Below are 22408 nucleotides of genomic sequence, written 5' to 3'. Positions count from 1 at the left end.
TTACATAGGCCTCCTTCTTCCTCTTAACAAGAGATTCCACTTCTTTGGTAAACCACGGTTCCCTCGCTCGACCCCTTCCTCCCTGCCTGACTGGTACGTACTTATCAAGAACATGCAATAGCTGTTCCTTGAACAAACTCCACATATCCAGTGTGCCCAACCCTTGCAGCCTACTTCTCCAACCAACACATCCTAAGTCATGTCTAATGGCATCATAATTGCCCTTCCCCCAGCTATAACTCTTGCCCTGCGGGGTATACTTATCCCTTTCCATCACTAACGTAAAGGTCACCGAATTGTGGTCACTGTTTCCAAAGTGCTCACCTACCTCCAGATCTAACACCTGGCCTGGTTCATTACCCAAAACCAAATCCAATGTGGCCTCGCCTCTTGTTGGCCTGTCAACATATTGTGTCAGGAAACCCTCCTGCACACATTGTACAAAGAATGACCCATCTAATGTACTCGAACTATATCTTTTCCAGTCAATATTTGGAAAGTTAAAGTCTCCCATAACAACTACCCTGTTACTTTCGCTCTTTTCCAGAATCATCTTCGCCATCCTTTCCTCTACATCCCTAGAACTATTAGGTGGCCTATAGAAAACTCCCAACAGGGTGACCTCTCCTTTCCTGTTTCTAACCTCAGCCCATACTACCTCAGAAGAAGAGTCCCCATCTAGCATCCTTTCCGCCACCGTAATACTGTCCTTGACTAGCAGCGCCACACCTCCCCCTCTTTTGCCCCCTTCTCTGAACTTACTAAAACACCTAAACCCCGGAACCTGCAACAACCATTCCTGTCCCTGCTCTATCCATGTCTCTGAAATGGCCACAACATCGAAGTCCCAGGTACCAACCCATGCTGCCAGTTCCCCTACCTTATTTCGTATACTCCTGGCATTGAAGTAGACACACTTCAAACCACCTACCTGAACACTGGCACCCTCCTGTGAAGTCAAATCTGTGCTCCTGACCTCTATACTCTCAATCTCCCGTACCCTAAAACTACAATCCAGGTTCCCATGCCCCTGCTGAATTAGTTTAAACCCCCCCAAAGAGCACTAACAAATCTCCCCCCCAGGATATTGGTGCCCCTCAGGTTCAGATGTAGACCATCCTGTCTATAGAGGTCCCACCTTCCCCAGAAAGAGCCCCAGTTATCCAGAAATCTGAATCCCTCCCGCCTGCACCATCCCTGTAGCCACGTGTTTAATTGCTCTCTCTCCCTATTCCTCATCTCACTATCACGTGGCACGGGCAACAACCCAGAGATAACAACTCTGTTTGTTCTCGCTCTGAGCTTCCATCCTAGCTCCCTAAAGGCCTGCCTGACATCCTTGTCCCCTTTCCTACCTATGTCGTTAGTGCCAATGTGGACTACGACTTGGGGCTGCTCCCCCTCCCCCTTAAGGACCCGGAAAACACGATCCGAGACATCACGTACCCTTGCACCTGGGAGGCAACATACCAAACGTGAGTCTCTGTCGCTCCCACAAAATCTCCTATCTGTGCCCCTGACTATTGAGTCCCCAATTACTAATGTTCTACTCCTTTCCCCCCTTCCCTTCTGAGCAACAGGGACAGACTCCGTGCCAGAGGCCCGTACCCCATGGCTTACCCCTGGTAAGTCGTCCCCCCCACAAGTATCCAAAACGGTATACTTGTTACTCAGGGGAACGACCGCAGGGGGTCCCTGCACTGACTGCTTCTTCCCAGTCCCTCTTACAGTTACCCATCTATCTCCAGTCTCTGGTGTAACTATTTCCCTGAAGCTCCTATCTATGACCCCCTCTGCCTCCCGAATGATCCGAAGTTCATCCAGCTCAAGCTCCAGGTCCCTAACACGGTTTTTGAGGAGCTGGAGTTGGGTGCACTTCCCACAGATGAAATCAGCAGGGACACTGACGGCGTCCCTCACCTCAAACATTCTGCAGGAGGAGCATTGTACTGCCTTCCCTGACATCACCTCTAGATTTAAAAAATAACAAGAAAAAGAAAAAGAAAGGAAGAGCTTACCTGATATTACCTCAAACCCTGCTCCTGCTCAAAGGTAAGCAAATTTAAAGGCACTCACTCACCTTCACGACAGGCCCGTGCTCCCGCTTCCCAACCACCGTGGGGTGGGGGGGTTGGTTAGAGGAGGAGGTAGGGTGGGAAACACTCACGAAGTGTTTCGGGTTTAACTGTCACTTGCCAACAGTCTCTCCACAAACCACCTTCAACTTAGGCTGACCGCACTGCACGTATGCAAATTTCCCCAGAACAGCTGATCAGTAGCTCTGCTCTGCTGCCCTCTGCTGGAGCAACTCGGCTAGCCCCACAAAGCCACCTTTTCCTCGTAGCTCTGCAAGTGTCTTATTTTCAGGTAATTATCCAACTCTCTTTTGAAAGCCTCAATTGACCCTGCCTCCACCACAATCAGGCAGCACTTTCCAGATCTTAACCACTCTCTGCACGAGAAGGTTTTTCCTCCTGTCTCCATTTGCTCTTTTGCCACTTACCTCAAATCTATTTCCTCTGGTTCTTGACCCTTCAGCTGAAGGGAACAGATCCCTCATGATTTTGAAAATCACTGTCAAATCTCCTCTCGGCATTCTCTAAGAAGAACAGTTGCAACTTCTCTAATATATCTACGTAACTGAAACCCCCATCGCTGGAATAATTCTTGTAAATCTTTCTACACCCGTCCTAAAACCGGGATGTTGCGATCTGGATCTTGCCTTCAGTGGGCATGATCCAGATTAGCATATTTAAGTGAGCCATTAGACTTATTTAGATATGTCTGCGCTGGTTTCTCCCTGCGCCCAGGAACTAGCGGCACCACCGGGGAGACCTCACATGGCACCATTTAGCATTGGTTTCCACAAAGGTAGACCGGGCGTACAGCACAGAGAGGTCTCCTCGGTCATTAGAGACTCCTGGGTGGTCAGGGGCAGGGTAGGATAGTACCCTGGCACCCGAGCACCATAGCACTGTCAGCGTAGCACCTTGGTGCTGTCACCTGGACACCCTGGCACGGTTGCCTTGGCACTGCAAGGGTGTCCATGTGGCACTGCCAGCCTAGCACCTTAGCACTGCCTGGACGTCTGTGTAACACTACCAGGCTGGGAAGGGCATGCCATGGTCCTCGTCTCGCAGTGCCAATGTGCCCAGGTGCCAGGTTGCCCACCCAGGGTTTAGACTGGAGGGGGTGCCTTGCCCTTAAGAGGTGGGTAAAGGGGGTCGTGAGGACTCCGGAAGAGGCAAGTTGGACGCAGTGGTGGCCGGGAGGGACTGGGGTGGCTGAGGGGAGTCAAAAGATCAGGGCAGCATTTTAAAATGGTGCCTCGATCCTCGCCAGTGCAGGAAATTACTAAAGTGTGGCATTCCCTGCCGATTCAAAAAAAACCCGGCAAAATATATCAATTCATTAAATATTGATGCCTTTCTCGGCGGGATTCTGTTTTTGTCCCATTAAATGGCTGCCACAGCTCCAGGTCAGGATGGTGAGTGGCTTGGAAGGGAACTTCCAGGTGGTGATGTTCCCATGTGTCTGTTGCCCTTGTCCTTCCAGAGGGTAGTAGTGAAGTGGAAGGTGCTGCATAAAGAATTTTGGTAAGTTCCTGCAGGGCATCTTGTTGGTGGCAAACCCGGCTGCCACGGTGCGTTAGTGGTGGTGGTAGTGAATGTTTGTGGGATAGGTGCCAATCAAATGGGCTGCTTTGTCCTGGATCATGTCGAGCTTCTCGAGTGTTGTTGGAGCTGCACTCATCCAGGCAAGTGGAGAGTATTCCATTACACTCCTGACTTGTACCTTGTAGATGGCGGAAAGGGAATCACTCTGATGTGGATATCATTTCTTCCCCTTTGTTTTGTGCAAAAAGTGAAACATCCTGTTGGAATTCAGCTTCCAGTAGGTTTCTGGGCTCAGCATTAAAATCATCCACAATGTGGCAAAAATTGGATTGTCACACTGGTGCAATGGGAATGGCTTCTCTGAGTTTGAAATGCAACCATGTTGTTGTGGGACAGCTGAGGACATTTTCCTGTTCTTTTAAGCAATGGTTTTGTTGGCAGTATTTCCCAGAAGATTATATTCCACCTCTGCAAACATAAAATCTGGCCAGAGGATAAAGATTTGAAACCAATCGAACATGAGGTAAATGACGCAGGATTTTCTTTACCCTCCTCATTCCCACATTAGTGCTCTCGCTGTGCGATTGAAGTACAGCCTGGTAAATCCCTTCAAGAAAACAACATGTGCTTCACAGTGAAAGGTCATTGAAGTGAGATACCCTTGGGTCGGGCGGAGTTCTGGGGTGTCTTTTCTTTATAAATAGTCATAGAAGAGGAGGAGGCCATTCAGCCTTGGATCCATAATCCTTAATATCCTTACCAAGCCAAATATCTATCATACTGTGTTTTGAAATTTTCTATTAAATTCCACCCTCAACAGCTTCTGGAGGAGCCCCAGGTTTTCCTTATATTCGCTGTGAAGAAATGCCTCTTCACATCACCCCTGACTAGCCTGACTCTTATTTTAAAGTTATGCTCCCTTGTTTTGGACTCGCCCAACCAGAGGAAATACTTTTCTCTTTCTTCTTTATCAAATCCTTTAATCCTCTAATCCTCTGAAACACTTTAATGAGGCTATCTCTTGATTGTATAAACAGAAAGGAATACAAACTAATCTATCCAGCACCATTCACAACCTCATGGGTCCAATGGCACTTTACAGCCAATTAAATACCTTTAAAGTACAGTCACTGTTGTAATGCAGGATACATGGCAGCCAATTTGTGCACAGCAAGCTCCCACAAACACCACTGTGATAATGGCCAGATAATTTGCTGTCTTCGTGTGAATTTGGTTGAGATCTTCCCTGCTCCTCTTCAAAACACTGGCAATCGGATCCTTTACATGTACCTGAGAGGGCAGATGGGATCTCAGTTTAATGCCTCACAAAGAAAGATGGCACCCCCAACAGTATGGCACTCTGTCAGCCCCAGCACTGGGAGACACAAGATTGATTTTTGTGGATTTGTTTTGTGTGTAATGTTTTAAAACATTGCCATTTATTTTGTTTAAAAAGACCAATTCCTCCTTGAGACGTGGTTAACTGTGACAAGCTCCTTGCTTATTGTTTTATCACTTTTTCCGTAGGCTGTTTGGAACAAAAACCAGTGGGAAAGCGGGCAGTGTGCCAAGTTCGGAATCAGTGAAGAGTTCTACTGTCATCTCTAACCCTCACGCCTCTCTGACTCGCCAGGGCAGCCTTGAGTCTCCTTCCATTGGGACAGGGAGCCTCGCCAGTGCTGGTGGGCAGGTCAGTAGCGGAGGGAGCAGCTCAGTGGGCTGCAAACCTTCAGACTTGCTTACTGAAGGGGGAGGTCTGAGCCAGTCGCTGGCCTCTAGCCCAGCCTCACTCCACTCGTTGAACTCCAGCGGTCACCAGCTGACGGCGAGCCTCAGCAGTTCACCAGGGGGCAGTAAGGACACGCTCAGCTATCCTTCCCTGACCAGCCTACACACCAGCTCTGAGTCCATCGATCTTCCACTCAGCCACCATGGCTCATTATCTGGACTGACCACAGTGCCCAAGGGGGAAGTACAGAACATGCTAATGAGGACAGGAAGCGTCAAGTCGACACTATCAGAGAGGTGAGCTGGGAACCCTTGTTGCTCTAGCCTAAACAAACAGATTAATTGGAAACCTGTCTGAAGCATTAGGCCTCAGCATTGTGTTCAACTAAGCACATCCGCTGTTGAAAGTTAGTCTTCTAGAGAAGATTTAGTCGAATGCTAAATGAGGGATGTAGCTCTCCTTTGCTTGTATTTGTACCTCCACACTCCTCCCAAAGTGCTGGATTTGGATGTTTCAGGGCGCTTTCACAGCCTCTCCACATTACATGAATTAACATGGAAAGACTGGAGAAGCTGAGATTGCTCCATTTTGAGCTGGGAAGGTTAAGAGGAGATTGAATGGAAAGGTTTTGATAATGTAAATAAAGAGAAACTGTTTCCAGTGGCGATAGAGCCAGTGACCAGAGGACACAAATTTACAGTCATTGACAAAAGAACCAGAGGGGGAATGAGGAGAATCTTTTTTCAAAAGAGAACTTGGGTAAATACTTGAGGGGGTAAAAACTTACCGAACAATGAGGAAAGAGCAGGGTGGTGGGATTAATTGGACAGCTCTGTCAAAGATCCAGGACAGGCAAGGTGGACCAAATGGCCTCCTTTCGCACTGGATCATTTATAAGGTATGAGAATATACTTAAAAAAACAATGGCTCACCATAAAACTTGCCACATAAAATCTCTGGAGGTTATCTTGCGTTGTTCAACACCCCCCCCCCCCCCCCCCCCCCCCCCCCCCCCCCGGCCCTTATTATACCAATGAATATTCATCGTTGGGAGGAGTTGCCAACCCTCTGGGATTGTCCTGGAGTCTGCATAGATTGTAGATTAATTCCCCAAGCACGATCGTGAGTAACATCCAGGAGAATAATGTCGGAGGCATTAGAAAATAATGTTTTAAAAAATATTTTCAATTATTCACGAGAAAATGTAACTGTTCATTTAATTAGTGTTGAAATAGTTCATTTGATTTGTAGCAAGAATGATTTAATCAGATAGTGGCAAATGTGTCCTGACACTGGAAGGCAGGTCACCACAATTTGAACATATCGAGTAACCAATGGTGGGAGTGTGGAGGCACAGATGTTACAGTAGGGATTCCGAAGACTATGGGATAAAAGGTCCAGGAATGCATTCATCTCGAGCTAGCAAGCCCATTAGTGCATGAGATACAGAGTAGAAATAAACCATGCTGTGCAAAGTGGACTTCTTTGCTCTAGCCGGTCAAATTTTATTTGGAAAGACTGAAGCAGGGATTGATTTGAGGTTATTTCTGATGCTTTTCATGGTGGACTTTGTCATTTTTGTCATTGAACAAGAAGCAATGGGCTTGATTTTCTGCTCGGTCAGCTAGAAATGTTCAGGAAATATGGGAAAAGAGATCATTTCATCTCTCTCTTGTCATGGCCATCAAGGTTTGGCTGTCCTGGCACGTTTTAGAGGCTACATTCCCAGGTAACCTGGCTTCATGTCTCATCAGGAGAAACTTCTTCAGGACAGTAAGCTGTAACTTTGAAGTAAAGCTTCTGTCAAAGGATAAAGACTAGTGGGATAGGAAATTCCCAACCGCTCTTTATTTGAGGCACAGAGTTTTGACATTGAGTCCAGTGATCCAAGTTTTCAATTGGACTTAACATAAAATGTTTGACCCGCAAGTCTTTTATTTCAAATAAATAATAATAATCTTTATTATTGTCACAAATAGAGTTACATTAACACTGCAATGAAGTTACTGTGAAAAGCCCCGAGTCACCACATTCCGGCACCTGTTCGGGTACACAGAGGGAGAATTCAGAATGTCCAAATTAACTAACAGCACGCCTTCCAGGACTAGCGAGAGGAAACCGGAGCAACCGGAGGAAACCCACGCAGGCACGGGGTGAATGTGCAGACTCCGCACAGACAATGACCCAAGTCGGGAATCGAACCTGGTGCCCTGGCGCTGTGAAGCAACATTGCTAACCACTGTGCTACCATGCTGCCCCATTATGCCAGGCTTCCAACAATAACAACCATCGCATATTGTTTGTGGCCCATTTACCTGTTCCTCTGCGTAGGCTATTGAATTTCTGAAGATAAGAAAATTCCTAGAGAGAGGAGGACACATGCCGAACAGAGCGAACCTGACTCTGAAAAATTCTCCATGCCTGAACAATCCAATAGCCTGCAGTGCTGGAGGAGGTCAATCTGCTCAGAATCACTCTGCAAGACAGATTGGTTTCTCAGAACCTTTGTCCTTTGTCCAAATATTGGCCGGCATTTTCTGGTCCAGCCAGTTGACCTTTGACCGTTCTCTAAATTTTCCTGCCCCGTTTGCGATATTGCCTGCTGCTGGCAGGAGGATGGGAAAACGTTTTTGAAGCAATAGGTAAATTTATTTTTTGTTTACCAAGGTGAGAGGTTTCAGCTGCCACTTCATCACCCATTGTGCACGTGCCACTCACTTCAGAGTAAGGCTCTATGCGCCCCACCCTGATTGTCAGTCTTAAACCACCCACATAAGGTATGCCTCTTCTTGGAGATTTAATTGAATGTTAGCCCTGACTCAGTTGGTAGCGTCCTGACTGACAGAACTCTCCTGTTCTTCTTCAGCGTAGTGCAACGGGATCGGTGACATCTACCCGAGGGAACAAGCACAACTTGTGTTGTGCAGCACTCTCTCAATATTGCACAGGATAGTCAGGGTAGATTTGGTGCTCATGTCACGAAAGTAGGCGACTGACTCAGAGGAAGGATTGTTACCCATTGAGACAAACAAAGGGAAATCGCCAAACCAATGCCACTTACGTTTTGGCCGGAATTCTCAGGCTTTTGGGATTCTCTTTTCCCATTGGTGACTGTGGGTTTCCTGGCAACATGAGGTGGCTTCAATGGGAAATCCCATTTACAAGGGGTAGGAAGAGAGAATCCCACCAACAGTGAATGGTACGCGGCTGAGAAACAAGCGGCTGGCGGACCAGAGAATCCCTCCCTTTACATCTGACCTTGCAATTAGCTCTGTAAAGAAGGTAGTTAGTAGAGTGCAGGATCTCCTACTCATTATAAGTTTGTTAATTACACTTTTTTGGAGATGTTAACGCTTTTTCCCTTTTTTGTCCCCTTCTTACTTCTGTTCACACTATCTCTCTATCATCTTGACTATTAGTCCACTTTGTTTCCTTGTTAATATTCCTCAGTGTCGCAGGATCACCCATTCTTGGAGGCAAGACAGGTAAATCATTCGCTACAGTCCAAAACCTTCAATCAAGTCACTTTAGACCAAAAGATGTTTGTGTTAGGCACTTATTAAAAATGAATTTAAACATTTGGAAGTAGTCATTTTCAGAATTAGTTTTCCCAACGCAGCGCCTCAACTGCTGGAAGATCATGACCAAAACTTGGGCATGTGCCTTACTGACAATTAACTTTTTTCTGAGTAAATCCTCAAGAAATCACCCTTCCCCACCACGGACACATGATCTTGGCGACATATAGTCCGTTCTGACCAATGTTGGGAAGGGGCCAATTTGATTGGTTGAACTGGGCCACAGATGACTACAAAAGGTTGCCCCAACCCACAAAGGTGGAGGAGCTGGTCACATCTCTCACTACAAAAGTGGGTTCCCTGGTTAATTACCAGGGTGTTCTCTGTGATCCCACCTTGAGGGTATAGGGCTTTGGTATTGTCTCTGACTCAAACCTGCCTGGGTGTGACTCGGAACTGAAAGTATAGGATCATGACAGTCATGTCATCGATCCTCAGTTAGTCAAACTTGCACTCTAAGACAGAAGGTTGTGGGTTCAGACCCCACTTAAGTCAATAAGCAAGGCACTGAGGGACTGATGCCTAATTTCAGCCATCATGCTTTGCATAACGTTAAACCAAGGCCCCTGTCTCCCTCATCCAATCGTTGACATGAGCTTTAAAGATCCTAAGACATTATTTTAGGGGAAGAGCAGGGACATTTGCCAATGTTCCTCTCAACATTCCTCCTGAAAATAACATCAGGAAAAAGCAATCTTAATTGGTCATTCATCTCATTGGAGTCCATGGGATCTTGCTGTGTGCAGATTGGCTGACATATTTACTCACATGCCACCAATTACTACACATCAAAGCTCTTCATTACATCTGAAGAATTTTTGGACTTTTCGAACAAATGTGGTCAAGTATCACATAAACATAAACACCTTTCCTTCTATTTCACAGCAAATTCATTTTATTTTTAATGTAAGACCATTGTCACAAGAGCCGGGGGTGAATCGGTAAGGTTTATAGTGCAGCGAGTTGTTGTGATCCGGAAGGTACTGTCTGAAAGGACAGTGGCAGGATATTCAATAATAACTTTCAAATAAGGGAATTGGATAAATAATGAATTGCAAACATTGACTGGTTGAAGGGGAAGAGGCAGGTGGAGCGAGATGAACAGGATAGCTCTTACAAAGAGCTGACACAGGCGCGATGGACTGAATGGCCTCTTCCTGTGCTGTGTGATCTGATGATTGAATGATTGGCTGCAATATTCAATTGATGGCATTGCTCATTAAGTAACGCTGTAACCCGATAGCAGGCGCTTTGTTTCCAAATCATTGTACTAACGATAGCAATAATTGGTTTGAGAATGGAGAAGCCTCCGTTCAGAGGTCTGAAGCTTTAACTCACGAGCCGTTTATAACGGTTTCCTTTGTCAGGCTGTATCCTTCGCTTTGCATGTGCAAACTAAGCCGTTCTGTCTTCCTCCACCATTGTGTTTTCTTCACAATACGTCTTGTTTCGAACGACCACAAAGGGTTAAAAGGTGATGGTGAACATCTGATTCCTTTCTCCTCCGCCCTTCTTCCTTGTTCTGTGCCATATTCCTGAGTGTTTCCAGCTTTGTGAAGAGAGATTCAGTACAGCGGCCTTGTATTCTCTGGAGTTCAGAAGCACATGCAGTCGTCTTATTAAAATGTATAAAATTCTTAAGGAGCTTGAGAGGCTGGAGAATCTAGAACAGGGGATCACAGCCTCAGAAGATGAAGTCGGCCATTTAGGACTGAGATGGGGAGAAATTACTTCACCCAGAGAGCTGTGAATGCCCAGCCGCTGAGTTTATTCAAGGCTGAGATCAATAGGTTTATGGGCACAAAGGAAATCAAGTGAAGAAATTGGAGCTGAAAGCTGTGAAGTTGAGGTTGAAGATCAGACAGGATATTGAATGGTAAAGCAAGCTTGCTTGCCGGCAGGATTTCCCATTCCCGCCGAGGTCGATGATCAGGTCACATCCACCATGGGGAGGTGGGGCTGGAAAATCCTGGCCACAAACATTATTTATGAAGCTCGAGCAGTTTTATCCCACACGCCATCGCAGTCATGAAGACAACACTCGTTCATTTCTTTGTTCTTGAAACTAGTCAGATACGTGACGCAGAATTCTCTTCTGATTGCTAAACATTTGTTGCTTTTATACTAAATCCTAAATGCTTTCCTTCTGTGTTGTATAGATAACCCTAGCCGAGCTTTCTGCATGGGCATCAGCCAAAAGCAAATGAGTCTTTTTGCACTAACTGATTAACCAAAGTGATTTATTCTTAAGACTGACCGACGTCTGTGTTGAGGCCTCGCTTGTTGGTGTTGTGAGGTGCCAGTGACTTCTCTTTGTTTTAACAGTGTGCAACTAGATCGAAACACGCTCCCTAAAAAGGGCCTAAGGTAGAGATGTTTCAATAACTTGTCAATTGTACTTGCCGCAGATATGTATCAATGTCCTTTGGTCGTCTCAGTCCAGTTTCTGGTGGGGGGAAGGATTTCATAGCACAAAACCATCATTAATTTGGCATTAATTGGTTTTAATTTGGAAAATTTGCTCAGGGTGTTTGAAGATTGATGGGAAGAAATGCCAATCTGGAGTAGCAGCGAGTGGAAGTACAGCATCGGGACAGGTTAACGACAGTCCCAACTGTACCCAACTTGAACAGCGACTGACACTGCCAGCGCAAAGTGGGAACTGTTTGCCAAGGCAGACATTTTCCACTTTCATAAGCATGAAAGTTCACATAAATAAAGTTAATGCATTGATGTTTGGTGTTCTGCATCATTTGGTATGGCGATTGTTTGAGTATTGTTTTGTTATGCTGCAGATTCCATGTGCCAAGGAAGTTTCTAGAATAACTGCAGTTTGCTAGTTATTCTGGACAAAGGTCACCTTTCCCGTGTCGAAACCACCAAAGCAACAAGGAAGACTTGATACTTGGAACAAATAGCGAGAGAATATGGCTAATTTAGGGCATTAGTTACAAATTCCAGATTTTATCCCTTAATTAGACAGTCTTAACATTTTATAGCACAGGCCTGAGAGGAACAAGGCTAGATTTGTTATTCCCTTCTAAGTTGGAAATTCACGATAAGAAGCATTTATCCCACAGGCCACATCCTTCTTGGCACACAGTGATGGAGTGGGTATGTTATTGGATTTGTAAATCATTGATTCTGGATTGAGAATTAGAGTGTTCAAATTTTCCATGGCATTTGAGAATTTTAATACATTTGAAACAAATTCTGTAAATAAAACTCTGCTGCCAATAGTGGAGAAACGGTCAGGTTGTTGTAAAATCCCAATTTGGTTTCCTTACATCCTCTGCAGAAGGGGGGGGGGGGGCATGGAAGTGACAAGTAAGGGCAGGGCATCTAATTGCACGGGTAGTCAGGCAATTTAGGTAGTTGGGTATGTTATTGTGGGGGTTTTGCATGTGTTGGATCTCTATTGTTTAAAATGTTAAAATTATAAATGCCACAATAAAAGATTTTCTAAAAATAAAATGGCAGAAATAAATATGTACATCGCAAGAGTGAGGTTTTTTTTAAGGAAAGGGGACCAGCATGTTTTCTTGTACGATTTTGGGAGGAATCACAGCCACAGCCAATCCAGGTATCCCCTAAAATTCCTTCCTCAACCGAAAAGGCAATCTATCTGCTTTCTACCTTCCTATTCCTAGGAACGGGAGGTCGGTTAGCTCAGTTGGCTGGACAGCTGGTTAGTGATGTAGAGTGATACTCACCGTGTGGGTTCAATCCCCATTCCGGCTGTGGTTACCATGAAGGCCCGTCTTCTCAACCTTGTTCCTTACCTGAGGTGTGGTGACCCTCAGGTTATATCACAACCAGTCAGCTCTCCCCTTAGAGGGGGAAAGCAGCCGAAAGCCCTTGGGGACTATTGTGACTTTCACATTCCCAGGAACTTCCCTGACAAAACAATAATTAAACTCTGATTGTCCTTCATTTGTGTTTCTGCAATCACATTGCATTGCGTTAAAGGGTAAAATAAATAATCTGATACATATGTTTATGCTCCGCAAGAACCTCCTCCAACTCCCTCTTCACCTCACCCCCTCAACCTATCCGCATACTCTTCCTATTCCTTTCTCCCTCATGTGTTTATTCAGCTTCTCCTTAAATTCCCCTACTGCCCACAACCACTCCCTGTGACAGCGAGTTCCATATTCTCACCACGCTCTGCTTTTCCTGAATTTGTGACTGGATTTATTAGTGGCTGGCTTGTGCTTTATTTATGTTTCCGAGTTCTGGTCTCCCTGCCCACAGGTGGATTCATCTCTGTGTCTACCCTTCGTAATCGTAAACTCCTTGATCTAGTATCTCATCAGCTTTCACTTTTCTAAGGGAAAAAAAGCTACTAATGAGGTCCTTTTGTGTAGATTTGATGTTTTTAATTAAGTTATCACACAAGATCTTTTCATTGCATGCTGTGAAAATAAACGAGCAGGGACTTTTGTTTACTTAAGCTTGGCTCTTTTTTTGTTTATGCTCTGCAAAAACATTCATCAAAACACCACAAATTGGTTTTGTGGTCTAATTATTTTGTCAGTGCTTCAGCTTCATGCTATTCTACAGTGTTCAAGCTCCTTGGTGGCTTTTCCTCGTTGTTTGAAGAAATAGTTTAATCTTCTATTTTAGAATGAGGCCACACCAAGTCCCATTCATCTGTCGCTTCCTGTACTCGCTGACCTACACTGGCTTCTGGTCTATCAATGGCACAATTTTAAAATGTTTACCCTGGTCTTTAAATCCCTCCATGTCCTCACCCCTCCCTATTTCGTTAAGCCCCACAACCCTCTGAGATCTCTGCATTCCCAACCTTGGCCTCATGTGCATCCCCAGCTTCTTTTAGCCCTTAACTGTGCCTTCAGGCATCTTGGCCATATTCTCTCCAGAAACCTCTCCCCCTCTAATAATTTTCCTTCTTTAGACATTGCTTAAAACCCACCTCTTTGTCCAAGCTTTCAGTCTTACTATCTTACAGCCTTACTATCTTCACCTGACTGTCAGTTTTGTTTTGTTACATGATTAGGCTCCTGTGAAGAACCTCAGGATGTTTTACTAAGTTAAAAGTGCTATATATGTAAATTCAAGTTGTAACCGTAATGATGGATTTGCTTTATGGTGGAACTATTTAAAATTTTTTTGATAATTATCCCTTGCAGGTACACTCCGTCATCCCGACAAACAAGCTACGAGGAAGGCAAGGAATGGCTTCGTTCTCACTCGACTGGAGGCCTTCAAGACACAGTCAGTCAATCACCTCTGCCCTCGCCTTCTGCCATCTCATCCCCTTGTAGTGGAACCTACAATTTTACTCATTTAGGTGGGTGAACCATTTCATTGTTTCTTGGCGCTGCTGACCCAGCCTATCAGAGGGACTGAATTGATTGTGACTTGATGCGATAGTGTAACAATGGGCAAGAGAGAGTGGACGGCCCATTTTTACATCACTGTCCATTGAGTTCACTGGAAATAACCATGGGAAGAGATGGGAAACAGGCTCACAATCATAGTGTCGCATAGGGGCAGCACGGTAGCATTGTGGATAGCACAATCGCTTCACAGCTCCAGCGTTCCAGGTTCGATTCCAGATTGGGTCACTGTCTGTGCGGAGTCTGCACATCCTCCCGTGTGTGCGTGGGTTTCCTCCGGGTGCTCCGGTTTCCTCCCACAGTCCAAAGATGTGCAGGTTAGGTGGATTGGCCATGAGAAATTGCCCTTAGTGTCCAAAATTGCCCTTAATGTTGGGTGGGGTTATGGGGATAGGGTGGAGGTGTTGACCTTTGGTGGGGTGCTCTTTCCAAGAGCCGGTGCAGACTCGATGGGCCAAATGGCCTCCTTCTGCACTGTAAATTCTATAAAAGTCAAGATTGAAACTCATTGTGTGGAATTTTCCGGCCTTTCCTGTCAGTGGGATTTTCTGGTCCCGCTACAGTCAATGGACTTGTGAATAGGCCACCACATTTCCAGCCCCACCCCCACCCGCTGTCTCCTACTCTTTTAAAAAGGATTTGAGTAATTGCACACTTGCAGTTACACAGAGCAAAGAATTGAGGCTCCCATCTTGTGATTCCATCTCCGGGCCTCACTCCATTGGAAAATGTATTACCTGTGGAGGACCCGGAATTAACCCTATAGTGTCAGAGAGATCGTTGACTGGTGCGACCCTTTTTCGTCAACCATCTCTCAAGAATTTGCCAAGCAATTGCCATTAAAACAATATAAAATTGGATTCAAATTGTACCCTGTTCTGATATTAATGTTTTCATCATTAACTTATGTTTATATATCAGGAAACATTGAATAGGCTTGAGCTCTCTTGTACAGAAAAGAGAAAGCTGAAGGGGGACCTACTAAAAGTTTTAAGAAGGAGTTTTTCTTTCAGTTAAATCTAGAGGAGCCGGGTGTGATTCGGCAGACTCGCGTTTAGCAGGGTGTTCCTCAGTAACTGCAGTGCAGAGGAAAAGCCCACTAGCCAAGAGCATTTTGCTGTTTTTTTTTACTTTGTTGAGTTTCCCCACCGAGGCTGCACTGAAGCTCACCAGCAAGCTCTTTGTAGATCAGGGCATTATTTTGGGAGGTTGGTCCAATTTCCCCGCACCCCCTACTTTTCAGGCCCCCACATTCTTTTGAATCCCTCACCACTCCCCCAACTTTCGGGAGGCCCCTGGGTTAGGGTTAGCGCAGATTGCGCCCGGTGAGTGAGTTGTGTGATTCACATGAGGATTCGTTGATTTCATGCATGATTCATCCGTTGCGCCTGGATTTGGGCCACGCGCAGTGGAGTCACTGAATCGAGCCCAACATTTCCATTTGTGATAGAGTTTTTCAATACGGGACACTGACTGATACATCCAATCAGGAATTCTGGAAAAACAATTTTACCCAAAGACTGGTGACAATGTATATACCACAGGGAGTGGTTCAGGTGAATAGTTGGATAAACAGCAGGCAAAGAATGCAGGTTGGGAGGAGCTTCACGTGGAGCGTAAACACCGGCATGAAACAGATTGGCTGGTTGGTCTGTTTCTCTTCTGTGAATTTGATCTAATTCAATGTAATGGAGAGTTTGATGACTTGACATTTTCAGTGGGTTTCACAAATTAAATCTGTAGAATCATATCAATGTGGAAAATCCTTTTGAGAAGAAGGCGATTGCTGCAGACAAGTTTAAATGTCAGTGATATATTACATTTGGCAGCTGGAAAAAAACATTGCGACTAACCTATCAATTCAGTATTGTGAGATATGTATTGCTTAGAGAGGCTGTGGCATTGCCTTGAAGTTCAAGGTAGCAGTTTCTATCAAATAAACTCTATAAACAATTCTAACTCTTTCCAAGTGGGCGAGTGGTTAAAATGGCATTCCCCACTCTGTTTACCATGATTTACCATCACTCATTTTGGCGGAGAATGTGGCAACTGTTGGACTCTGTTGAGATCCCTCAGTGATTAAAGTCAGGGTCCCGGGACACATAAGGATGCCGTTATAACCCTTAGCTGCCCAATAATTATAGTTACCAGGGGCGAAATTCACCGAAGTCCATCGTGACGCCCTTGACAGGCGGGCAAAAACGGCGCTGGTGACTCAGGCGTCGGGGCCCGCTTATCAGCCCAAAATCTCCCGTCCCGAAAGGGCCAGCAGCGGAGTGACGCTGTACGCGTCAGTTTCACCCGCTGCGGAAGTGGCGCGTCGGTTGACGTCGGGCGACATCATCAACGCCGCCCGGTGTTGGGGGTGGGGTATGTGGGGGAGGTAGGTGGGGGTATAGGTTGGGGGGGGGGTAGGTAGGGGGGGTAGGGTAGGGGGGGTAGGTGGGGGGGGGGGGTAGGGGGGGTTGTAGGGGGTAGGGGTGGCAGAGTCCGCAACCAACATGGCTGGAATAGATGTGAATGCCTTGTTTTTTTTAAAATGGTGAGTATATTGTGCTGTGTGCCTATCTGAGAGAGAGATAAAAATTTGCTGTACTCTTGGTGATCCTCATTATTTATTACTCCAAATGTTTGAACTTAATTATGCCATCTTGCAGAACCTTGAGTTCCCCCCCCCCCCCCCACCATCCCAACCACCCCTACCCCCCACCCCAACCACCCCTACCCCGACCACCCACCCCTACCCCGACCACCCACCCCTACCCCGAACACCCACCACCTACTCCTACCCCGACCACCCACCCCCACCCCCCGGCACTCAATGTAAGTGATTTCACTCTCTCTCTTCACAAACCCCCCCCCCCCCCCCAACCCACCGGCACTCGAGGTAAGTGATTTATCTCTCTCTCTTCCCAACACCCCCCCCACCCCCAACAACCCCTACCCCCCCACCCCTCCCCTACCCCCCCCACCCCTACCCCCTCCCCCCCCCATAGATGGGAAGCAAAGGGTAAAATAATAAGTAAAAGGAAAAAGAGTCTTTGTTTCAGATTGTGCTTTCTAGAACATTTTCCTTCACAGTAAGCTTGGAGGTCAAAGTCTCTGTTTGCAACCTGTAATAGTCTTCCCTGTAGATTCATTCATTCAGCACTCTGCAGCTTCAGAAACACAGCAGTTATACGGCTTTCTTGGAAAAAAAATGGAGGAGAGAGAGTGAGCAGGCCATTGTCTCTGTGTGCCTAATACTCAACTGCTTCCTCAGGTCTCTGAGAACCACTGGGGTCACCACCTGTTCCAGGGCAGAGTATGGCCTTTCGGCCAATTCATTGGCCACCAAACCGAGTCCCTCCCCATCTCTCTGCCGAGGGAAAGCGGGCAGCATAATCAAGGACCCCTCCCACCCGGCTTACTCACTTTTCCAACTTCTTCCATCTGGCAGGAGATACAGAAGTCTGAGAACACGCCCGAACAGACTCAAAAACAGCTTCTTCCCCACTGTCACCAGACTCCTAAATGACCCTCTTATTTATTGACTGACCTCATTAACACTACACCCTGTATGCTTCATCCGATGCCAGTGCTTATGTCATTACATTGTATATCTTGTGTTGCCCTATTATGTATTTTCCTGAATTGTGTTTAATTCCCTTTTCTTCCATGTACTGAATGATCTGTTGAGCTGCTCGCAGAAAAATACTTTTCACTGTACCTTGGTACACGTGACAATAAACAAATCCAATCCAATCTGATGCTGAAAAGTCTGAGGTCTCCTGTTCTCCCCTGTAACTTCTCAATTCCTCACTCCCCTCTGCGGCAATGGTAACGGCAAAATAAAATAAAGGAGAAATAAGAGAATAAACAGGAAGGACCCTTACAAAGGGAATAGGATAAGTAGAATTACAGAATGATACAACACAAAAGATTGTTATTTGACCCTTCAGTATACGAAGGAAAAATGTTTTCAGGGCTCTGGTGGAAGAGTGGGGCACGTTACTTGCTCCTTCAAAGAGCTAGCACAGGCAGAATGGGTCAAATGGCCTCCACTTGTGCTGTATCATTTGATGATTCTGTGCAGGGAATTAGAAGCAAAATATTGGGGATGTTGAAAATCTGAAGTTAAAAACCTAAAATGCAGGAGACGCTCAGCAGGTCAGGCAGCATCTGTAGAGAGAAACACAGTTAATGTTTCAGGTTGGTGATCTTGCATCAAAATTGGAATGATAGAGATTTAAAAGGTTTAAGCAAATACAGAGGCATGAAAAATTAGAGAGAAGAGTAAAGAACAAAAGGGAAGGTGTAATTTAGGGTGGCAGTCAGGAGAGATTAGGGATACACAGATTAATGGAAAAGAAAGAGAGTCCCATCTTTGGAGCATTTAGCCGGTTTTATCCCGGGGCTTGCAGCGCCAAGAACGACCCCGCTATTAAACAGGACTCTGCTTCTTTTCCAGGCCTCAGCGAGAAACACCCTGTCGAGGCCGCACTTCAACTCATTTCTTGCACTATCGAACTCAGCTCACCAATCAAGGAACAGTTGGCGTCCCAATCTCTGAATCCCCCACCATGGCCTCCGGAACCCCTCCCCCATGACCCAATGTAACAATTAGGGTTCCTCAAGCCCCCATATCCTACCTCGTAAGGGCAGGGCACCTCCGGGGCTCGATCCCCAGCAAGGGCAAGATTCAACCTGTGCAGACATGTTCAAGTGAGCCTAACTACTAACTTGAGTATGCAAATCTCTCAATAGGCGGGATCCAGTTGTGAAGCCTCAGGAGATCTCGTTAGAGGGGCCTCTTGCGAGATTTACCGGCCTTGTTGCGTCCCAAGTCGGGCGCAACGAGGCCGATAGATCGCGGCCAGGATACCAAAAGGGGTGATCGTGCAAGACCAAAGGAGATGGTAATGGGACAAGTAAAAAAAAGTCTTGAGGATGTGTAAAAGGCAACCGCCGCTGTCCGTAGTGACTTCCACTGTCCATGGCGACCTCTGCTGCCCATAGCAACCGCCGCTGTCCATAGTAACCTCCGCTGTCCATAGCATCTGCCGATGTCCAAAAAATGGGAAGGATGGTTATAATCTGAAGTTGTCAAACTCGATGGTTGAGGTTGGAAGGCTGAAAGTTGCCTGTTAAGTGCTGAATAATTAGAGCTGGTTTGATTTATCAATACTATTAATATAATTAATCAGTATTTCCTGCTGTATCCATGCCCCAGTAAGTCTTAAAGCAGCAGGAGATGTTAGTTCTGTTTATAAAGAAACTATTTCACTTTTCCAGCTCACATTATTGGTCCATTCATGCTTCTTTTGTGAGGGAGGTGAAGTGTATTTATAATGGCTTTTCAAAAAATATGACGTTCTGCTTAAATTAGATTAAATCCGTTTGTGGATACACAAGTATCACCTGTGTATTACACGGTACACATTGGGGCATTCATATTCTTTTCTCTTCTGCTTATCATGGCCTGTTTCAGGGAGATGAAATTCAGCTTCTATTTCTTTGTTATGATCAGAGACATATACTGGCAGCTTTTACAAGTGTATAAGTGCACTCCTGAGAGACACCATTATACTTTTACTGCAATTCCAAAAGATTCTAAGTCTTTGGATAATCAGAACCGTTTGTTCCTTATGAAATGGTGATCTATTTGACCGCTTGGAAACATCAATGAACTACATTTGTGAACATCAATAATTCTGGTCCATTAAACAGCCCCTGATGTCCATCGCTCCACCACTGGAGGCCGTGCCTTCAGCTGCCCAGGCACTAAGCTCTGGAATTCGCAAATCTCTCTTTCTTTTTTTTAAGACTCTCCTTAAAACCCACTTAATTTGGTCACCTAGTCCTTTTTTTCCTCTGTGGCTTGGGGTCAGATTCATTCTGATTACCTGAAGACCCTTGCAGTTTTTTGCTACTTTTAAGGTTCTATATTAATATAATGGCTATGTAAAGCTCTCAATAGGCAGGATCCAGTCGTGAAGCCTCGGGGGATCTCGTTAGAGAGGCCTCTCACCAGATTTACCGGTGGGTAGCACGGTAGCGCAAGTGGATAGCATTGTGGCTTCACAGGGTCCCGGGTTCCATTCCCCACTGGGTCTCTGTCTGTGCGGAGTCTGCACGTTCTCCCCGTGTCTGCGTGGGTTTCCTCCGGGTGCTCCGGTTTCCTCCCACAGTCCAAAGATGTGCAGGTAGGTGGATTGACAATGATGAATTGTCCTTAGTGACCAAAAAGGTTAGGAAGGGTATTGGGTTCCGGGGATAGGGTGGAAGTGAGGGCTTGGGTGGGTCGGTGAAGACTCGATGGGCCAAGTGGTCTCCTTCTGCAGCGTATGTTCTATGTAATGTGTTGTTGTTGCAAGATGCTAAGATTTATATTTGTTTTTGATTTGCAGTAAGCCCAACAGCCATATCCCAGTTTCATCTAACAGGCACCAGCATGATGCGTTCAAACAGCATTCCCACACAGGATTCCTCATTTGACCTGTACGGAGATTCCCAGCTGTGCGGAAGTGCCAATTCCCTGGAAGAAAGACCGAGGACAATGAGCAGATCCGGATCATTCCGGGGCAGCATGGAAGAAGGTTTGTATATTTCTGTATTTGTGGGATTTCCTTTTAGCCATTTCAAACAGGAGAAAGTGAAAAGGATGGAAAGATACTGAGATAGAGTTTCCACTTGCGGTAGAAGTTATTATTACTTAATATTTTTAATTAGGGTGCCCAGTCCTCTACATGTGGGTAACCTGATTGAAAACCACAGAAACTGACTTTAAAAACCCAGTCGATGCATTCAGTTGTTTAATTGGTGTACACCAATCAATTTCTTAGCAACTTAACATGCTGACTGACTGTTGTGTGACTCGGAAAATGATTTGGGCCGTCGATGATTCTCCTAATTTCTACCTTGAATGGCTGAAAGATCCCAGAAAACATGAATATTAAGTGGATTTGCATATAACTCATTTCTGAATTGTCCTGACATTTGCACAAATGCGGCCATTTCTATCACATTGCTCCTATATTCTTAGCACAAACAAGCAGAAAATCACAGCCATTTATTAAAAATGCCAGATTAAACAGATTAAGATTTGCATGATGTGTGAAGAGCGGGTTGTCGGTGAGGGTTCAGAGTGCATGTGTCCTGCTACGAGGGTTGTCTGACCAGGCACATGCACCTGCTATTATTGAACGGAGCCCCTCAGCAGCAATTCAGTTTGTTGAACTGTGAATGCAGGAGCATAGCTACCTTGCCAAGTGTCTCTGCTGTTAATGTACATTCCCTCCAATGTCCTTCCATCACACTGACCTGCCCAGTCACTGTAACACTGCAAACCCACTTCAAACAGAACAACTGGCGAGGACTAGGTATGAGCACCCCTGAGGCTCCAAAGTGACTCTCGCGTGAAAGCTAGGATTGGGATGTCAGTCGCTTTTCACCAAAGCGAATACTGTAGATAAACGGGGAAACTAGATAAGCCTATGAGTGAGCATGTGATCGAGGTTATGACAGTTTCACCATTTAATTCGCCGTGAGGAAGCAATGCTAACCACTGTGCCACCGTGCTGCCCCTAAATCCAACATCTTCTAAGGAGAAACTAGAACACCAACGGTGAACCAGCCTCAGGCACAACCAGATAATTAACCGATTTGGCAAGATTATCATCAGCAAAGGACACCCAGCATCAACTCCCTGACCCACCTGAATTCAGAGACCAGATCAAACGACGTCAACATGCAATGTTTCATAAAGGCACAACCATGAAACAAGTTGAAACAAAAAGAGAAAATGCAGGAAAATCTCAGCAGGTCTGGCAGCATGTGTAGGCTTTGACAAAGGGTCATCTGGACTCGAAACGTCAGCTCTTTTCTCTCCCTACAGATGCTGCCAGACCTGCTGAGATTTTCCAGCATTTTCTCTTTTGGTTTCAGATTCCAGCATCCGCAGGAATTTGTTTTTTCCATGAAACAAACTGTCAGTTCTAAGTGTATTACGCCGTGGTCCCAATGTAATGTAGGTTTATAATGCAGAAATATGATTTTGAACGTGTAATAATTGATTTAATAAACCCTGTGCCCTCTGCCAGTACTTTTGTGACGTAAATCTGGGATATTTAATGGGTTCTT

The 22408-nt window shown here is 45.6% G+C and overlaps 1 protein-coding gene across 12 annotated transcripts in view; it reads left to right on the top strand.

Moving 5' to 3' along the window:
- The window catches only part of nav3 (neuron navigator 3), an 838834-nt gene that overhangs the window by 724813 nt on the left and 91613 nt on the right, over positions 1-22408 (top strand). For 9 of the 12 annotated variants that reach the window (XM_038781097.1, XM_038781098.1, XM_038781101.1 and 6 more), the window contains 5 exons: positions 5145-5642; positions 8766-8831; positions 11250-11291; positions 14078-14238; positions 20677-20865. In XM_038781097.1, coding sequence (XP_038637025.1) covers positions 5145-5642; positions 8766-8831; positions 11250-11291; positions 14078-14238; positions 20677-20865 — 956 coding nt within the window. The remainder of the gene's footprint in view (positions 1-5144; positions 5643-8765; positions 8832-11249; positions 11292-14077; positions 14239-20676; positions 20866-22408) is intronic. The other 3 variants (XM_038781096.1, XM_038781094.1, XM_038781103.1) reach the window with 2 other exon arrangements.

This window comes from Scyliorhinus canicula, chromosome 20, assembly GCF_902713615.1.
Source record: "Scyliorhinus canicula chromosome 20, sScyCan1.1, whole genome shotgun sequence".
NCBI lineage: Eukaryota > Metazoa > Chordata > Chondrichthyes > Carcharhiniformes > Scyliorhinidae > Scyliorhinus > Scyliorhinus canicula.
Note: the sequence above shows the minus strand (reverse complement) of the source record. Positions and strands in the feature narration are given on the sequence as shown.